This window comes from Sinohyriopsis cumingii, chromosome 4, assembly GCF_028554795.1.
Source record: "Sinohyriopsis cumingii isolate HCF-2022 chromosome 4, ASM2855479v2, whole genome shotgun sequence".
NCBI lineage: Eukaryota > Metazoa > Mollusca > Bivalvia > Unionida > Unionidae > Sinohyriopsis > Sinohyriopsis cumingii.
In genome coordinates this window covers 114840234-114862931 of record NC_142964.1, presented here as the reverse complement: position 1 = coordinate 114862931, position 22698 = coordinate 114840234, and the positions used below count along the sequence as shown (strand labels likewise).

The 22698-nt window shown below is 35.5% G+C and overlaps 1 protein-coding gene across 1 annotated transcript in view; it reads left to right on the top strand.

The window, feature by feature from the left end:
• LOC149801926 (uncharacterized) overlaps positions 1-22698 on the top strand; it is a 74831-nt gene that overhangs the window by 8165 nt on the left and 43968 nt on the right. Inside the window, exon 4 of the mRNA XM_089956870.1 lies at positions 8188-8257. Within this exon, the coding sequence (XP_089812996.1) occupies positions 8188-8257 (70 nt within the window). The remainder of the gene's footprint in view (positions 1-8187; positions 8258-22698) is intronic.

The window sequence follows — 22698 nt, the reverse complement described above, 5'->3', positions numbered from 1 at the left end:
GAAACACAGACGACCATTACTCCAATTATCCCAACCACAACAACAACTAATCTAGAAACTACATCCACAATCAATTCAACTTTATTGCCAACAGTTAAAACCGCCAAGGCCCTGATATCCAAATCGAGAACCACCGCTACTCAGGCAGCTACACTTACAACCACAACCTTTTCTACAACAGTACCAACAACTACTATTATTCCGGCAAGCACCCTTACATTAACTCATTTTCCGACAACGACATCAATAAATATTACTCCTAAACCCTTACTTACCCTGATAGATAAAATAAAAGCTAACTTTACTCCAAGAACAACCACTGCAAGGGTCTCATTTTTAACGACTATAACAAAAGAACACAGAAACAAAACCATATACGCGAGCGATAGTATAAAAACTACTATTTCTGGTGTCATGGCTTCTATTGTTTCAAGAAAAATTATTCAACCCACAGCAACAGAAGACCAGCACAGATTCACTAAATGGACAAGTCCCCAAGTGTCCTTTAAACCTTTGGAAATCACAAATGATTCACACAGCAAAGGAGATGGACAAAGACAAAATGGGGCCACAGATAAGTCCATCTCTAAAGTTACTGTTATCATTATTGCTCTGTGCTCAATTTTCGGGGCATTGGTATTGTTTGTTGTCTTGTGGTCAGTGCTTAGAATGAAACGTAAAGATAAGTCAGTAATGTTGATCACTGAAGATATTGACATTACTAACATGGACGTGGATACTGAGTTTAACGTCGAAACGACTAAAATTCTCATAGAGAGGTTGTAAGGATAGAACACGTGAGAGGTCTACCTTAATAGCTGGGTAGTATTTTATTTCCATAAAATGCTTTCTGGTTTTATGATTCGAATATTAAAGTTTTACTGCAACGACTAGTAGATACCTATAATATTTATACAATGTACGTCACTGTATGTTTGTGTTTACAACTACTATTTATGAACAAAACAGTTTTACTTTCAAATATAAATGAAGATGGTGTTGATGCTGATGATAAGAATATTAACCAATTAATAAAGTTCCTTTTATTATTATAAGGATTGTCATCATTATATTGATATTATTATAACACAAAATAATATATACATGCACGGACATACTCCTACTTCTAACTAACCAACTGTATATTGATTTGTTTCCTCCTTACTACTACCAGAGAAATATGGTGCGTATGAGCCATTAATATTTGGAGAAGCATCCATGAACAATTTTCTATTATTGACATTTGTAAGGGTATGCATTTATGTATTTGCTTAAAGTGGAATGTGGTTTGTATAACTAATGCTCACCTTGTGTTTATAGTAGTCTGCAAATGTTTTTATCCACCAGTCCAATGCAGGGTACGATTATGATCCTTCATATTTGGATTTTCATCACCCTTGCAGTAATCATTACACTACTATAGGTTTTATTTATATTTTAGGGGATTGTGTGCTTATATGTGTATGTGTGTGTGCGGGTTTGAACATTCATGTTTTTTTCAGGTCTTTTACCTATGTAAAAATATCTAGTTGAAATATGGAATGATAAACGATGAAATTACAATTTTATCAATTAAAGTAAAGATTCTATACAGTTTCAGTTTAAATGTAGAGATATTTTCCAGTGGGTGAAACAAAAAGTTGCATCTATTATATATTTCAAAAACATACTGTACTATTGAGAATGAAAATAAAATGAGGGGTGGGCGACAGAATGTGGTTTTCTGTGTGTTTTAGTAATAATCTAGTAATATTGCTGCTATTGACATTCACCAAGAAGTATCCTTATTGTACTGCAAGATGACCGCAATCAGACATTAAAAAGCCTTACTTGCCGTGTTTCTTGAGAGGCAAAACAAACAGTTGTTCCTGGATAATAATACCCTAAAGGATGCGATGACGACTCCATATATATATATATATATATATATATATATATATATATATATATATATATATATATATATATATGTGTGTGTGTGTGTGTGTGTGTGTGTGTGTGTGTGCTTTTGTAGATGCATGTATAATTTTAGTCCAGAAACCTTATACAGCTGAATATGTAGGTTATAATAAACGGTATCACTCACATTGACCGAGACTGACGTCACATCATTTGGTACGTTAATAGATCTTTTATAAAATGTTTTGCTGAATTGCTTCTATTTCTAATGAATATTAATAACCAGTATTTCTGAACCGTAGCACAATTATGTTTTCGCCACATCATAAAATATTGTAAATATGTCCTTCCAAATAGATTTTAATACCTAATAATTCTAGATACTGCTGTCAAAGCGTTGGATGTTAACATATTTTACTCTTAGTCCAGCCAAACATTTATATGAAAATCAACTGATATACTTATAAAATAGCACCGTTACAATAGATTTTCTAGCAATAATACCAGCACTCATAATTTTCCAAAAAGGCAACGTTTTAAAATACAATTATTTTTGTTTCTACTAGATTAAGTGTCCTGTTTTAAAGCAACATCTATATATGCCATTAATCTGTTGTAGTAACGGTACCGTTTCAGCATAATTAGCTATATCAACTGCAGCTAATATGAACTAGATCTCTGGTATATTCTCAAGAATGAAAATCACTTTTAGTTCTTATCTTTTGAAATGCATATTCAATAATAAAAAAAAGAAAATAGGCTTCGAACACATCCTTATCATGTTCCCATACTGTAATTAAAATGTGTTGTTTGTCCAATAGTTTCTCGTATACAGTTTTTCAAACAAGAATATATATTTTTAGAACTTGTTAAATATTTCCAACATTGCCTTTCTTTATAAGAGAATGCCCTCGTTTATTATCTCGCACACGATCGGATACTTTAGAGTGATCACAAAAAAATGAGTAAAATCTACCACCAAATTTACATATATACTTCTCAACAGATGTATGCAAACTGAATATGTTATTACAATTATTGTAGTAGTTTCTATAGTCAGCCGGAACTGTTAAATGATTGCTTTATGCGCATCTATGCAGACACTTGTTCAAAATATGTTTGCACATTGGATAAAATAGAGAAATAACTTTGTAATTATTTGTGGCCATTCATATTTCCATCCCTAAATATTGGACTTATTACACATTTTGATGCATCCTCAGGCAATTCTCCCGTGTCAAAGATCTTATTAAAGATCTTATTACGAATGAAACAATGCTTGGTACAGAACATACATACATACATACATACATACATACATACATACATACATGCATATATGCATGCATGCATGCATACATACACACCACCTTTGTAGAAGTTTACATTTAATTGGCTAAATAATATCCTTTCTTCGTCTTTTGATAAACGAAGTCATATTGTTATGGTCATTCTAAAGCTCGTAAAAACTAACAATGAACGCTTATTTAAAGTCCTTTATCTTTGGATGAGTATACAATATGTTCTTAAAACGATACTAAAGAATATCATGCTCTTTTCATCAACGTAGCATAGCTATTCCTAACTTTATATTTACTGTTCGGGCTTCATGAACCGTTCTTTGTCTATCAACATCATATTGATATTTATAATAATGTACTCATCACAAAGATACTGAATTTAAAAGAGATTAGCTATTACGAATAATAATACCCATTTCAAAATATCCAGCAAATTATGTATTTTTACATGAAATATAACATACTAATTACTAGTCGTGCATATCATATATACATTGTTTGACAAAGATATTCACATACCTACAGACAGCATTGATAAGGCACGTGTATTAGCATTTTGCAATAATCAGTTCTTATAGCTAGCTTGGTCTAAAAACACGAAGTACAATATGAAACACTTGAGGCCCAGATTATTTCGTTCCGATCTACATGAGAATGAGACGCCAGTTTCTGGAGGCGAAGACGGTATTTGGTTTCAAAGTTTGTGCAAATATGATATAAGGACAGATACATACTTGTAATGACTCGAGATTCAGGGAAACATTGTTTCTTTTGTAATCACCTCTAGAATTTATCTCCGTTATGAAACTTAGGATGAGCTATTATTTTCTGGGGCAACATTTCTGCTAACAGATCATAATGTAGTTTCAGCAAAGAGAAAACCGTTTGATGGTATCGAAACACATAGGACCTGGCAGGTAGGATAATGGTGAAATCACTGACGCTATCGTAACAAAATTATACGATGGTAGTGCATATCAAAAGGTTAGATTCTTGTTATATGGATTCTTAAATGAATTTTATGGATGTATATTAAGTTATTATCATTCAGATTATTGTCGGTGTCCTCTCTTAAATGCTTCTGCCATATACAGAGTTATAATCTAGCATTATCCGCATGGAAAACTTTATTCTTAAAGAATGCTTATTATCTGGTGTTTTTAAAACGTTTTAGAGACAAATCTTAAGTCCAAGTATAGGATAAACAAGTAGACATTCCCTAACTAAATTATGCGTATTTCGATGCTATTTATTAACCACATGCTTATTTACTGATTAAAAATCTACCACCATATATATTCGAGATTTCATATGAATGTTTTTCACAAATGGAGTCCGGCGATTTAAATGTAGCTAACTTCGCTTTCGTCCGTTTCAGAAATAAATATAAAACCTTCGTTCATTTTCGTCTTCCCTGATATTATTCAACAAGATTTCCTATCAATTGTACCCACCTGACAAATCGATTCATCGCAGTAGTCTCCTCGTGAAGCTGTGTTCAAAGTAAAGTTATTATGTCACTTCGAAAACTGGAGGAACAAGAATTATTTTATAAAAGAAGAATGTTTGGAAAAGTGTAGCCTCGGTAATGTTAATGTGAACAGTTAAACAGCGTGGAATGTATATCACCAGCATTAGAGGTTAATAAGTACACATATATGTGAACAACGCTCGAATAGCTGCATCATTATACAGAGATCATTTCTTTTTCAAATATGTACACAATTTATTGTCCGGTATTCTAGCAGACACATGTACAGTACAAACTAAAGCAAGTGAAAGAGTGTTCTCAATCAATAGATCACATTTTTTAAAATAAATACAAAAGAAATTGATAAGGACTTCATCAAAACGTAATTAAATATTAATAAATATAGCCTGCATTTAAGGTAGATATTTTGTTCCATTCAGCAAATGCATCGTTTACAATTTCAAATTGCTTTGAACTTCAAAAGAAAAACAATATGTTATTAGATTGATCTTGCAGCACTTTGTGTCTCTCAGTTTGGTAACAGGTGAGACGTGTCAGTTTGCTCGTCCATCACAACTCTTATAATGCATTAAATACATTAATTTGAAATCACCAAAGATCGCTAAAAATGGTGAAATCAATCATGAAAATAGTGTCCGCATAATAACCGAAGGTTCTAGGTTGCCTCGATAACAATAAACTTTATATTCGAATGATGTGTTTTTCTCCTATGAAGATGCATTCACTCCATGAGACCAAACATATTTCGCTTGTATAAAGATCCACATCCTTTCTTGAATATGGTGATTGACAACAGAAGTTTGTTCACTTTTATCAGCATGTCATCAAATATGTTTTACTGATATCTGGACGCCAAAATCTTTCAAATATTTCCAATGAAGTCTTTAAACCTTTGCGCAAATATGACTTTTGCAACATTTCGAACAATTTACCATATGGACGTTCACCGCACTTGAAATATATATCGAATGTGATTGGTATTGTCGTTTTTATTGCTCTGTTCCACAGGTTATTGGATGCTTTCCGAGGCTGTTTTGAACGTATGTAGTCTTCCAGCCAGTAGCAAACAAACACTGAATACAAGTTGCGATTTTGAAAGCTCCGAATGTACCGCAAGTTTTAATTCACCGATGTCTAACTTCTGGACATTAAAGAATGGATCCGTTGGAAAAGTCCTCGCTGGAGATAATTCTCGAAGTAATTTATAAAGTTATGGAAACGTTTCACATGTCATAGAATTGTCAGCTGTAGTTCTTGTGTTGAATAATTTCATGCAGGTAAGAGAATAAATGTTAAGTCGTTCCCTACCGAGTCTTGAATCCAGGTCTTTGCATGCAGACACTAAACACTTTAAATATAAAGCAATTTGCCATATAAATTGTGATCCGCCCATGGCGCAATGATACGCATATATAAACCATCTTGCAACATTGTAATGTTCATGCTAGATCAATGATAAATTTCCACTCATTAACCATTGGTGACGTATGAAAATAACGATAGAAGTATTAATAATCCCCATTTTCTAAAAGAATTTAATATGGTTCAGATTTCATCGCAGTCCTTTCTGCATTCCTTTGTATCCTCCCCTTTTATGCATAAGGGACAAAATACGCAGAAATCTGGAGTGAGAGAGAAAAAGAATTTGGTCTGGATGAAAACTTTGAAACTGAACTTGCACTAGCTATTCTATAAGAATATGGTTCATCGTAATGATATATGTACCTTCCCATGGGATTTATCTACAGCGTTTATATAATCAATGATACAATGTTGCAACAGACTGTAGACAATATACAGAAAATTTCTTGGTTACAAGAGACGCATACTATATTGTATTTAATGCTTTATTGTTGTTGTTATTTCTTAGACCTATTATAACGTTCTAAAAATTGACTATTGTTAATTAAATATGAAAATCTCGAAGATTCTCTGTTTCTGTGTCTGTCTGTCTGTATGTCTGTCTCTTTCTGGACCTCTGTAGCAATATACTTTAAATGAAAAAAGGAGCTTAGAGGATCTTAGCATGTATGTTAGCTTGTGTCATACGACATGTCTCTTGACCGATGCATGATGGTAAAAATTAAGTCAAACAGAATAAAGGAAGAGAGAGCATGAGAGAGAGAGAGAGAGAGAGAGAGAGAGAGAATTCAACGGTCTGTATTAATGTTAATTAAAGAAGAAAAAAAATGACTTAGATCAACTATAAATATATTAATTATTTTAATTACTTCATGTTGTTTCGTCATTTTGCTTAATTTATACGCCACACATATTTCCATATGCCGGTTCGTTTAAACCATACAACATATTTAAATCATAAGTGTGTCTAATTCTGAGTTAATCAATGTGAATAAACACATACTCAAAAAAGAAAAGAATCAACTTATCAATATACAAATAGGATTGTGAATAGACACAAAAGGTGCAGAACGACATTTTGTAGTGGAGACACTCGGCAGGAATGTGAGGAGTTCATTCACTAGAAAATCTTAACCCCGTTCAATGGGCAAAAATGTGCATTTGTTTGTGGTATAAATAAAATATGTTATAGTACGTACGCTGTATCAACGATATGCCACTCGTTGCATAAATTTTTCATTAAAATGAAACTCGGCAAGCCTCGATTCCTGTTCATGAAAACTTTATACATCTGGTTGTATACAACTGATACAGCGTACATACATATAGTAAAATGAAATTTAAAAAATATTTGCGATATACACAAAACCTTTGATTATTAAGATATATTTCTCCCTTGATGCTTTATCAACCTAGAACTCATTACAGATAGTTCTTACTATCTATTAAATGCCGCAAATTACTTTCCAAAGGGAGATCATAGGAGGGACCAGCTTTTGGTACCACCCGTGCTCAGCAATAATATATGTTTGGAATTTTGGTACAATTTGGTGTCATTGAAGTCAAACCTTAAAGTCATTGTTAATGGCCACAACATTTTCAACCAGACCAACAGAACTACGCATGGTTGGTTACAGAAATCGTTTTCCATAACAGACAGAGCACCTGTAAAGGTAAAAAAATCTTTTCGTCTAGAGTAATTGGTTCATTTCACCATAGGATGCTTTAATGATACAACATACTTTGAGCTACCTCTATCTTTATAACGAAGACGGTTCTAGTATAAGTTTCTCTCCCCCCCGTCTCCCTCTCTCTCCACTGAGTAGTATCAACAATATTAGTCTTGATTTAATAAAACATTGTTGCTTGTCGTACTTCTGTTTAGTTTCAATACGGACACGTGTGAGAGTGAGAATCATATAACGTATCTTTATCTGTTACATATAATAAGAGGAAACATATTATCAGAAAGGTCAAAAGGAGAAGTAATGTAAAGAACCAGAATTGAAAAGAATCTCTGTGGTATTTAAAAAAATAAAAATAGGTTGTGGGAAAAAAGGCTTTTAACAAATCTAGGATGAATTATGAGTGTAAAGCTTTTCCTTTTATATGTTTTTCTTATTGTTTTTTCAGATTATATTTGAAAGTAGAATGTTGGATATATCAGGCTTTGTGGGTATCGATGATGTCAAAGTGGAATTAGGTAAGTATTCTCCTAATTTTATAAGAACTATTATCGAATTTACTTTTATTGCACTAAAATACAAGATAATACATTTACTCCTCATTCAGAAACTGACGATCTTAAAGATCTTTACTGTTAATATAGACTATATTCAATTGAATAGAGGCAACGGGATTATTATATATCGTCTATTGGTTAAATATAGGACCCTTCAAAACAGATTATAAGTATGGATGTGTTTAGTTTCTGATATAGAGAAGTATATTTAATTTAATCACATATCATATATAATTTCTGAACAATGCATTCATTTACGATTTAACTTTATTTTTAATAACCGAAAACAGCTATATAAATTTAGATATACCATGTTTTACAATATTACAGAAAATCAATGCACTGTACACATTGACTAAGATAGAAATTTAATAAAATGGAGAGAATTTTCCAAATCACTGATCAATTCATGGTAGCATTAACTCAAGACATTTTGGGTATGTCTTAAGTCGCCTTACTTGATAAACGATGTCGTGCCTTAAAATGAGCTTCTTATATCAAAGAGCAATTTATATTGTTGTGGTTTTGCACAAACGTGTTTACATAAAGGAACATATTCTGTTTCGTTGGGATACAATCTCTTTAATTCCTTAAAAATGCCATAATGACGTAAGCATGTAAAACATTCCATCATTGTGTGGCTAAAAAATCGTATGAGTAGTTAATGGAGTCGATATGGGTTAATTATGGGGTCTAACCTATATTCCTCATTAAGATTGAATCCAATGTACATTCTTACTACCCTGATAATAAAAGGCCCATAAGGAATTTAACGCATTTTAATATCGTGAAACTATTTTAGTTCAAGATGGCAGCTTAAACTGTTTGTACATTCATACTGTAAGAAAATGTTCCGCATGAGCTTTTATATTATCAGGCGTATAAACTTTAGAAATCTTTCTGCATGTACAATCTTTTCAAATATGAAGAAAAACAAATTAAGCACAATTAGAGAGTAACTGTCAATGCTAATAATATCTTTGCTTCTAAAAATCTTGTGCGCACCGAAAACGGTAGCTATCACAGACAAGGACTTATTCTACTGGCTCTATGGAGGGGCTTCATATCCTACTTCGTTAGGATCAGCGTCTATGTCAAGGGTTGATAGAAACAAAAAGGGTATAATTAGACTCTACCATTTTCGTTTATGTTCTTGCTTCTTTTGTTGATGCTGTCATTCAAGAAACAGCTGGTACAGCTACTTCCTGTCTGTCGTATTGTGTTCAATATTTAGTTGTCCAGGATCATTTGTCGGAGATTTTGTGTCATTGGTGTTGTCAGATTCTTCAAACAGGATCACATTCACCGTGTATTCGAGACTTAATGCCAACTGATGTTCCATACAGAGGTATCTAATTTTCTCTTGTCACCGTTTTGGTGTGGTGTGAATTCAATCCCCACAAACAATAACCTCTTGCGAAATGCCGTGTGTACTGTTGATACTCCCTTGGCATGTGTTTTCATAAAGAGTCAAGTAAGATCTGTAATAATTCGTCTGGGTAAAATTATGTTCAAATGGTATAGTACGCAACGCTTGGCCGTACCGGGTGACTATAATCTTCCAAATATTGTAGTTATGAAACTGGAAATGATGACTGGAAATGGTTGTGATATATAGTTCTCTTAGGGCCTGCTTTCAGACATTTAAGGAAGTAACCCTGGCACATATTTTCCTAGAATCTACGGCAGCGGTGAAGGTTTTCTTTTCCACAAGTCGTATGGAATACTTAGCTGTGATTCTCTTCAGCGTCTGAGTGATATCTTGCCTTAATTTAAGTAAAACTTTGACAAGTCTCACATAGAGTCTGGCTTCTTTCTTGTTGATTTTATATTCGATGGCGGAGTCATCAAATGGAAAATGGCGCTACTTCGATTCAATATTTAATATTCATTCACTCCATTCGACAAAATACACTTCTTGCAGCCATTGAGCCAAGTATAAACGATCCTAATTTCCAAACTACGACATTGTTTGGATATTATGGTGTCGATCGTTAAAGCCTACATTCTTGTCTAGGTCTTCTTCAGTATTAAAATATGTGTCGTTGAACTTCCCCAATTTGTCGTATTTCACACACATCGTACGTCGGTATATTCTCTGAATAAGCTCATTAATGATAATTATTCATCCTACTGATGAGAGTGTTATTCAGGTATAAATCTACTTTGCTAAATATAATGCAGGACATTGTTGACTAAATCCATTCAAAAATTCATTGGGAGGTTTAAGAAACCGTTATTCAAATCAATAGAATCTTCGGTTTGTGGTCTGATTCCAAGCTCGATGTGAGATGACGTCATTGTAGGCAAAAAGACATGAAATCTATACTCAGTGTATCACTTGCATGATTATCATCTTAGGTGTCATGGCAAACAGATCTAGTCCTGTCTGGAAAATTTGCAAGAATGTCGCTGCATTCTCTGTTTTAACTAATCAAAACGGTTCAAATCGCTGTCGATCCATCGCTTTGTATTCGACATATAATCTTGTTCGTATGATCTTAATAGTTTTCTGCGTCTCTTTCGGCCTTGTCTTGATCCTGCTTAGAGGATGAATATATTGCTTCGACAACAGTGTGCAGTGAATTTATATGTTTTGTGGGGTCTAAAATGTTCTTTTCTTTGGATACACAGTTTCTTCGCACTATGTAACTATAGCTTGAGATTGTTAGTTCTGGACTAACACGTTTGCACGAATTGTTTTTCTGGCATTAGGGAAACCTTTCTCGAAGCATGCAATCCTTGGTGAACAAAAGGTTTTCCCACAAACTATGACCTCATCATCGAACAAGCCCTTGGTACAGGGGAATACAATTTAAAACTCAGTCGAGAATCATATACGAAAATATTTTTACTGTTACGTTTCCTTTTGAGAGTAAGGTATCTTGTCCTGGATCGCTTCTCGCACGGGTATTTGCAATCAAAATAAGATGGGGATGTTTAAATTCTTTGTATATGTGATATTTATTTCCTTCTTCAATGTAATCAGATATTGCAGAATCAAACTTAAGTGGAATCACTCTCATTCCACCCCTTTCAATTTTAGTTCTGGTTGTGATGAATCAGTATTATTTGGACTCTCGCGTCCTTAAAATGTGACATTACGTTTATCATAACTATTTCCATCGAGACAAACTAAAACAAATCCGCCATTTGCTACGGCTCTTAAGTAAAATTTTCCTCTCTTTCTTTGATCGATATTCCTTGAATTTGGCTCCATGGTGGCGCGGACAACTGCGATATTGGCATGCTTGCGCTGTTTTCTCCAGCCTTATCTACATTAATATAATTATTGATAAACTTAACCGACGTGCCGCTGTCTTTGATTCCCTCGTTTTCAGTGATTTCAGCCAGATATTTTGTTATTGTTCATCTCAAACTGGTAACACTATCTTGAGTGTACACAATCACAAGAATCACAAGCTCAACTTGATCAACACCAACCTGGCGGATAAAGAACAGCAAATCCATTTGTAAACGATATTTTGAATGTAGTCGGGCTGAGTAACGTCCGTAAATTTTCATAGAAATCAGTAAGTAAATATCTTGCTTCCCACAAGTGCAAGCAACGCATTGAGAACAAGATTACAGTTTAGAGGCCCATCCGACCTACTTTATACTAATATTATCTAAAATCATCCGTGGTTGTCGTTCAAATATATCGAATCTTCGGTTTGGGGTTTTCATTTGAAACTAGATGGGAGATGACGTCATTGTAGGCAACAAAACATGAACTTTATACCCAGTGGATCACTTGCATTGTTATCGTCTCAGGTGCCATGGCAAACAGATCTAGTCCTGTCTTGGAGCACTTGCAACAACGTCACTGCATTCTCTGTTTTAACTAATCAATGCGGTTCAAATCTCTGACGATAAATCGCTTTGTATTCCTCATCTAATCTCGTTCGTGTGGTCATAAAGGTTTTCTGTGTCTCATTCTGCCTTGTCTTCATCCTGCTTAGAGAATGAATGTATTGCTTCGATAACAGTGTGCCGTGAATTTATGTGTTTTTTGGGGTCCAAAATGTTATTTTCTTTGGACACACAACAGTTACCTCCCACTAAGTAACTATTGCTTGAGAATGTTAGCTCTGGACTAACACGTTTGCATGAATTGTTTTTCTAGCATCAAGGAATATGTCTCAAAACATGCAATCCTTGGTGAACAAAAGCTTTCACACAAACTATGGTCTCATCATCAAACAAGCCCTTGGTACAGTTGAACACAATATAACACTGTTGAGAATCATTTTCGAAAATATTTTTATTGTGATGTTTCCTGTTGAGAAAAAGGTATATTGTTCTGGATCGCTTTTCACACGGGTATTTGCAATCCAAATAAGACAGGGATGTTTAAATTCTTTGTCTATGTGATATCAGTTTCCTTCTTGAATGTAATGAGACATTACAGAATCAAACTTAATTGAAATCACTCTCCTTCCACACCTCTCAATTTTAGTTATGGTTCTGATGAACCAGTATGATTTGGACTCTCGCAGCCTTAAAATATGACTTTTATGTTTATCAAAACTGTGTCCATCGAGAGAAACTAAAACAAGTCCACCATTTGCTACGGCTCATAAATCAATTTTTCTCTCTTTCTTTGATTGATATTCTTTGAATTTGGCTCCATGAAGTTATTTCGCGTCTTTACGCAGCCTCATCTACATCAATATAATTTTTGATAAACTTAACCGACATGGCGCTGGCTCTGATTCCCCCGTTTTCAGTGATTTCAGCCTGATATTTAGCTATGGTGCATCTCAACCTGGTAACGATATTATGAGTGTCCACAATCACAAGAATCACAAGCACAACTTGATCAACTTCAACTAAATAAAAGCAAATCCATTTGTGAACGATATTTTAAGTGTAGTCGGGATGAGTAACGTCCGTAAATGTTAATATATATATATATATATATATATATATATATATATATATATATATATATATATATATATATATATATATATATATATATATATATATATAACCAACTTCAATGTAAAATCAATAAATGTTTGTGGAGTTACGTTTGGAAATATGTATTTGCTTCCCACAGCTGCAATCAACATTTTGAGAACACGATTAACGTTTATTGGTCCATCCAACCGACTTTGTACTGGTATAATCTAATGAGTCGGTGGTTGTCGTTTCAACCTCCTGAGTTAAAACATCAACAGATTAAACGGGGGGTGCGGGTGCAAATCCATTTTAATTAAAGTACGAACAATGTCGAATTGTCACCACGTATGCAACCCAATCATTACCTGGTCATATTTAGAAATATAGGTTGACAATATGTGAGTCGCGTTTGCGTGGCACCTTCGATTCAAGTTTATTTCGACACAACGACAATGCTTGACCGATTTTACCATCGCGAGCATATCAATATTGGTCCATGGGTAGGTCAATGAACAGATTAACGGAGTGTCTTTATCAAGTAATCAAACAGCTTTTTCCGATGGTATTCGACGGCTTGTTCTTGTTCTTGGTAATCAATGGCCGTTTCCTTCTTTATTCGCATGCTATCGAAATCCGCCTTTATCAGCCCAATCCCAGATGTAGTTCGGACATCATTAACGCTTTGCAACCATAGGAGCCTCTGCTGGTGACAACACTGGAATCGGTGCAGGAAATATTGCATCAGCAGCTGCACCAGATACACTTACACGCGCGTGAAAATACGTGTCAACAACTGATTGTCTAAACAACTTCAGGTGTTCCAATGAAAAATAACAAATCAGGTGTAATGTACGAAAGTCATGTTTGGCAATTTGCAAACCAGTGCAACCGTTTCGATATCGGTCCATAACGACCAAAGATTGTGATATGCATGTGCAATATGATGAGTGCCTTCCTTCATAATTAAACTGCATTTCTTCAGAGGTTTCTTGATGCCCGTTTGACCGTAAGGAAACTTCTATCATTTCTAATTTGATATATCATGAACACATAATTTGATGTGGTAACACCATGTTGGGTATTTAATGGCATGTAAAGTGTCCATGACTGTGACTTGATGTGTGCGCATATGTGGTATGGGCGAGAAAGGACAGTGTTGAAATGATTCCAGATTATATAAATGAGAACAATCTGGATTCTGTCAATTCTAATTTTCATCAACATCTGCTTTATCCGAAATGGCATCGTTAACAACGTATAGTTCTCAAATAACATTGCGGACATATCTGCAATACCCAAAGAGATGACGAGGAGAATTGCGCACAAAAAGTCTCAAAGTACCAGTGAGTTGTGATCGACGCAGAGCAAATAGAACGTTAAAAATCCTGGTGACACTACACATCATAGGGGATTTGCCAGTAGGTATGACAGCAATACCAGCACGTCATTGGTCTGTGAAAGACTTCCGTTCAATTTGATGAAATGTATATAGCCCATGATCTGCATGATTAGTTGCTTTCTGGGTAAAGCTCATTGTTGGACTACCTGTTCTCATGTAATCATCTCTGTATCCGGAGAGTTCTTTAATCGGTCTGGCAACATCAACATTGTCAAGAATTGAGTCCATTTCCTTTACTTTGCTGAAATAAAGTGCACTTTTCAAGAACGCCATGATGGCATTGTTGACCAATCATACTTTGGCTTTGATACAGAAAAGGGTATCGTCATTTTCTAGAAGTTTTCCCTCAATTTCCAAGACATCCGACATGAAAGAAATAAAGAACAACAACATAGACGTGTCCAGCACTTGTAATTATATTTTTAATTGATTGGGGTCCCTAGCCAGGTATTTGTAATAGTGAAAATCTCTTTTACTTCTATCCTCAATCACAGGCACTCTCGTTAAATTCGAGATCTGATATATCTTTCAATGGAGAGATGGTTAAACCATATATACATTATTACATTTCTCTAATACTTTCTAAACAAGCTCCGCTTTCCAAATCCACTCCCAATTCTCAGTCATCGAATCCGACAGTAGTTGTTGAATGGCTTAATTAATGATTTTACTAACCAGAGTTCTCAGTGTTGCTGCTGATTATAATGTAACTGGAATCGTCATTTTCTTGGTTGAGCACTAATCGGCGTAATCGAGCGACTGAGCCTATTGTAATCCCATATTTATTACCGGTCAGCAACAACGTTTTTGATTCTATCAATGACTCTCATTGAATTTGTTTAGCGATTGGTGCATCGCGTGAAGACAATAATGTGAGCATCTTTGGTTCACCTGTAAATAATCAAAGAACAAGGTCATCGAGGCCAGTTCCGTAATATGTCACGTAAATGGGTTTACTCGCACTTACAACATGCACTGGTCTCACACGTCTATGTGCGACAATCGTTATATTAAATATCAAGTTTCTCTCTAATGTTTTACTTCGCAAGTTGTCAACGTGCCAGTTTGATCTACAATGGTAAAACGAATACGTGTCAACTGACTAATATAACATAGAAGATACACAGGTGACACGGGCTTAATCGAAATCAAATCAGCCGGTTCGATGGTGAGTGAAAACCCGAAAAGTATAAAACACTGAAGTGTTTTGTCTGCTTATTTAAGCATGCTTTCATAACTACAACTGATGGTACCACATACTAAATTGATCTCCCTTGTTGAGGTAATGCTAACACTGTCAGGAGCGAAATAATATACAGTCCCTGCAGATCCTGAACGCAAAAATATATTATGTTCAGGAATATCTTTCGGGGCCAACCAAGAACCTTTTACAACGACGACTGTCCAACGTGAACCAAACATTGCAGAGATTCATTTGCGATGGTGTATTTGAGTGTGTGCTGATGTTCACGTATATGAATATTAAGGACTTACCGGTCAACACCTAAATTCATCCTCGGACCTCATTATTGATTGTGGTAATATCATACGTACCTGTAGAAAGTTATATAATAGCGCAAGATGAACCATCAATTGGTGAAGACATACATGAGTTGTGATCTGTTATTAGGCCAACGGTAAAAAAACTGACAGTTGGGCTAGAGCAATATCATGTGTGACACTTGGGATCATATTTATAACAACCCATTGATTTATAGCATTATATATCATTTAAACACGAAGTCTCGCATCAGAAATTATCATCTTGTTGTAATATACATAAATGATGTCTTTAACAAGTTCATGCATCAGCGTGCGATATCCTTTTCTGTCCATTATGTCATTGGTGAACAACCGCTGACAAATCGTTGTTGCCGCATAAATGACTTGTGGCACGTCGTTAGCTGCACGAATTGATCCAACAAGTGTTTCCAATCAATATTTGAGGATGATTGTTGCTCCGTCCACCTCTTAGGTTATTCCTGTGTGAATAGAATTGGAGTCGTTTCGGTTTTTGTTCGACAACATCTTGTCTCCTGAATAGACTTTTGTGATTTTTTTTACTTAATTGTTAAATTCATCATTTTTACCTCAGTCTTTTTAAACTTCTCCCGGGTGTTGTTTTGTTGGAACGGGTTTTATATTGTACCATTACTTGTTTTAAATGGGAATGGAAGCAGCATAATTAACATACTTTGTCCTTTTGGGGCCACTATTTTAAACATAAAAGGCCGAGGAGCGGTGGTCTACACTTGGGTGGTACCATATCCTTGGCAGTCACAATATCTTCCTCTTATGCTAATGCATCTACAGGGCGTGCTAGTAACTGTTCAATAGTCTCTGCAGTTGCTATATTTGCTTTTTATATCCTTATGTGTTTAGGTAGTGCTGTTGTTGCTTTCTTAATATTATTTGCACCGCAATTTCCTTTGTTAGTTTAATCAGCAGTGCTAGAATTTGTTTGTTTAAAGTCCGCTGTGAGGCATTCTATTGCATTTTGTCGTGACTGCAACATATCATTGACATTTTGCAATAACGCTAAGAATATCCGGTGTTCACGTGCAGATTATGGGCGTTGGAAATGGAAGTTCGGGTCAAATCAATATTGAGAACTCTCCAGTTATTATCAATCCGAGCAAGCATGTAATGAAATTAAATCCACGTTTGGTCGGGGCACGCTATGTCCAGTGAATATTTCCACGACCATGCTCGTCGGTATCATGAACGATCATCAACATGATATAGTTACCAATACGACCTTGTTTATAAAACATGATATGATATCCGTGCAAGTCATCCATGATTTAAATGCGATTAACATCATCCTCTGAGGACAAATCGCAATGAAGAGCAACAACCGATGTATGAAAGCCAAGATTGATCCTCTCATGGACAGCAGTTAACTTATTAAAATTAAAATATATTAATACAAACAAACATGAATAAAAACCGGACATTATCAAAAATATACTATCCTTCGCGTGGGTGTTTGGAAAGATGAAGCTGCCTTTAAAAAGATAGCAATAGAGGCAAATGTTACCCATAGTGCTGCTTGAGTTTGACTTGCCACAGAAGCTTCGTGGCAAATTAACCTACCAGTACTAATGAAAATTTCACGTGGGTTGTTTGACGTCCATGCTCCTAATTAAGTTCACCAGATTGGTATATTATGTCCAAATGATCATGTACGAGGAAAAGCTATACAAATACGTGTTAACCACTGTCCGTTTTTGCAGCAGATATTAATAGGCGAAGCTGTTGACTTCAAAATAGTCTGCGTGTGTCGCAGATGCACTCGAAATAAGTTTTGCACCACTAATATACCCACGATTATTACATGTAGATCATGATCACGAATTTCTCGGATATGTTGCTGCACTGTTGTCAAAACATTGAGTACGAGCTTGTGTTGGACATGTTAATAGTCATCGTGAACAAGCTAATGTGCGACGACTTAATCGCACAATGGTGGAACGGATATTGGATCATCAGTACGCGCAGGAATTATTGAGGCCTTCGTGTGCTAGTAATCGGGCGTTGCCCCCGTAGAGCGATCACACTAATACATAGCACGACTTCGATTAATCATCGCACCATTGGATAATAAAACCAGTCAATGTGAGTCAAAACAAATCAATCACGGTTACACAAAATTATTTCACATCTGGCACCGTTAGATGTCGAGTCGGATTTTATTTGGTCGGTATATGTAAGCACCTGGACTGGTAGAAGGTGGGAAATGTTGTGCTACTGACCCGATATAATTCGTCGATGCGTTTACGATTTCAGAACAGATTGATACTTTATTACAACCGACACGTTACCGTTTGGGGTCTGCAGACCGTCTTCGGTCCTACCATGGGAGCAAAGCCACCAAGCCAATCAGTTGTGCAAGAGGAATTTCAAATAGGTTCAGCAAATACAGAACTTCCACCAAGATCTATTTTCACATTAATAATAAAATGATTCACAATATCATGAGGGTCAAACGTGTAGGTGGTGATGGTAATTTCATTGTGGATTATCCATCACTTAGTATAAAGATGTGACAAACGCAGTTTCGTTCATTGATAATCACCCATACTATGTCTCTGAGACCTATCACATATGCCGTATGTATAATGTCACATCAAAGGCGAATATTGATGGTTGATTGTCTGAGTTATTGACCGTTGGATATATACATTTTCCAGATAGAGTATGAGGGCAAGAAACAGTATGTGAATGACATCGTCGTTGGCATTGACGATATTGCTATAGAGATAGGTAAGTGGTCTCAAAACAGTTGATGAATTCATGCTTCAGATAGTCTTAGGGTTCGATGGTTCCCCTTAGGGACGAATATTTACTTATCATTTGGAATGCATATATTGGATGCGTAGATACAATCTAATGTTCTGCAAAATATATAGTTTTTTAAAAGCAAATTTCTTCTTTTGAGTGACAAATTTCTTGAAATATGCCCGAATGAAGAAAATAACTTTATTCGACTAGTTCATAGCATCGTTTAATGATAATTTAAAAATGTATATGTTTTATCATATATCAAGTCCAACCAGGCAGAAGCTTATTGCCAACCGTCTCATGATTTCTTCTACTATTTCAAAGACCTATCTCTACGGTATACCTAAAGTGATTTTCGTGATTGTACTTTGAGTAGTTATATCTCCTCAAAAGGGACCAACCCCTTCTACAGATGCAAATATATGCTTGAGAATATATTTATCAGATATTATCTGCTGAAATTGTTAGTTTTGGATCGCTTTCAATAATGTAATATGAAGTAGGGGTAGGGGAAGGTATGCTTTACACAGTTCTTTCTAACACTGGGACCAAACTCACACCTCTCTCCTGTATCTTAAGTTAAAGTCAGTCTTCAAGTGCAGACTTACATACTTATTTGTTACTATAACAGGGTCAATACAGCGATAAGCATTATGCCAGCCAAATCCATCATTTACATTCACTCACTCTCAATGAACGCTTGGAATTCAAACTATCGAGACACATAATTCACAGCATTCTCATATGAATGTTATATATATTGACCTGCAGTTTCAGAATATATGATTTCACTAGTAGGCTGAAAACGATGTCTAGGTGTTTATCCAACAAATAAACTCTTAGTACAGGATGAAACATATTTCCTTCTTCCATCTGAAAATACAATCGCTAGCATTTGTCAGATGGTCCCAACTGGAAACGCCATGCTCAGTGAGTGCCAACATTTTATGTTGAATTGACAAATTCCCCAATTGGTGTGTACTAATATCTAAGTCAAAACAAATTATATATGATTTGTATCGAAGATCATAATAATACCGCTTTAATATTTTTCAGAAATTTCTGCTCTCTCATGCACATCATCCTTACCGCCGAATACATCACCTAATCTAACAAATTTGTTCACATCATCGATGTCTCAAACCTCATTAAAAGTAGTAATATTGACAACCATAAAATTAAATCTGACAACGAAAATATCCACTACTTCAGCAGTTGTTACTACAACCACGTCTTTTAAACGACAACTTCATCCACAATCGTCATTACAAAAACAACTTTCTACACAGCTGCTATACAAACTATGCGAACTATTAGAAAAAATACAAGTACTTTGAAAGTCACACTGACAACTGTGATTTCTCCGACCACAAAAACAAATTCTAACACTCAAGGCAACTTATCAACAATTACATCAACTTGGGAAACAACGCTAAAACCACCACTACTGCGACAAGAAACACTATTTATCTTACAAGAACCATTACTTCCCAAAATGCATGAGTTAGAAGCACAGCTGCTCTGGCGGAAATATCAGCAACTTCCAAAACACAAATGACCAATACTCCGATTATCACAACCTCAATGATGTCTGCTTTAAATCCCTAAAGCACAACCACGTATACTCCATTACCAACACTTCCAATCTCCATTACACTGACATCCACATCTGAGCTACCGATAATCAGGATACGGCTATCACATCCAACCGCAACAACACCAACAACTACAACTATCCCAAGAAACACCCTTAACATAGCTCCTTTTCCGAAAACCACATAAATTACTCTCAGAATAAAACCCATATCAACCCTGATAAATAAAATCACATTTATATTAACTTTGAAAACAATATCAAACTTCACATCCACTATGATAATAGCTATGTCACGTTATTTTACTCAGACAGTTACATACCAAACATTGTACAAAGAGCCACACCAACAATATATTCCACTCTGACAAGCACAGCCTCCACTCACTGCTCCAACTTCCACATAAAGAATAAATCCTACCCCAACAATGACAGGCATAATATACATTCCTGCTACAAAAGCAACTCCTACAAAAGCCACCATAAATACTATAAGGACACCAATAACAAACAATACTACGATAACATCCACATCATTCATTTTATCAGCCATCTACACAACCACCATTAACACAACCAACATTCTTCCTACGGCCACACCCACAACTGATTCCACTCCAGCAAATATATCGGAAACCTCAATGACTTCTTGCATGCCTTCTACTCTAACAACGGCAACCAACATTACTTCTGCTCAGAGAATGACACTAATGCTTCTATCATTTCTCAAGTTTGCTCTGACTTCGTATAAGCAATCTGCCCTGACTCATATATTAACAACCACTATATCTACAACAAAAAGCATATTCAATATTTCTCTCTCTTCCAAATATCAAAACTTTATTTAATAGATTTCATCCACGATTTCCACTTCCTTGAGAAAAGCAATGACCTTTTCTTTGACGAAAATTTAACCCATGGGCGTATAGACTGCAGATAAGGTTTTACTTTGAGAACCGTATAAGCAGTCTATGCATACATGATTTCGTTCATTGTGTATTCGCCGAACGGAATCGCCACCACCTACCCTCTAGCAACAGTACCTGCAACAACACCCTCTTGTTGTTCTTCACCTGCAACTATATCAGCCATAACAACAAACAGTACAACTCCAATTGCATCAAGGTCTGACGCTATTACTTCTACAACACTCAAACAACAATAGCTTGTATTGAATTGGAAACATTTGATTAAGGTTTAGTTTGCTAGCTTTAGAAATGGCCACTTAGAAGAAATGGATCAATTTCCAAATAGTTTGTGCCACTTCAAATCATATTGAGTGCTTTTATTCTCTCTTGAACGGTGTAGAGGTGTGTGCACAGTGTTCTTCACGCTCCATGCACACACCCACGAGCATCCTTGCACATAACAACGTTTTCCGGTAACCCGACTGGCGAAATAAAATTAAGATATGTTACAAACCGTCTGAATAATACTACAGGTTTAAGTAATTTTCTGATGACAGCCTAAAATAAAGTATATAATGCTTTTGTGTTAATATTAAAGTTATGAGATGTAACACAATGTTAGCGATACTTTAAGTATTTTTCCTCTCTGTGGATCATACTCAATCGTTATTCCCAGATGTGGAAGATATAAACGTGCTAACGTATGCTAATTATATTTTACCTTAAACGGGATCTAATTCGTGAGGAGACAGTGATGCTTTAACGTTATCTATGTAGCACCTATGGAGCACTGTCTTCCCGCCTAGTTCGCTCAATGGAAGTTCTTTGGACTTTCGAAAAATACTCCAATCAATACGCATATCTATTTTCATTAAACGATTGCAAAACGATTAGATCGATTGATTGATTGATTCAGATTCAACTGTATGTTAGCACATGACTGGCTATTGGATGCCGCGACATTGGAGAACCCGCATTAGGCCAACTCTCTTTTGTCTCGGCAACCCCTTTTAGCGAGAAAAATATGTACCATACATGGCATGACACAAAAACGGTCTTTCCGGCAGAATTTAGAAAGGCGTATTCTTTGGAATCGCTCTGTATTCGCTTATAATTCTACCAAATTATCTACAGAGAGATAGCAGGAGAATATATTATCTAGTAACACGTCAGATGTAGGTTTTTAGGTTCAGAATCTGATGGCCTGTTTCTATAAAAATGTATATTCAGAAAACCATCAAACTGCCATGCCACTAGATGAGGCTGCCAATATAGTGAATACACCAACACGTAATTTAGTGATTCCATT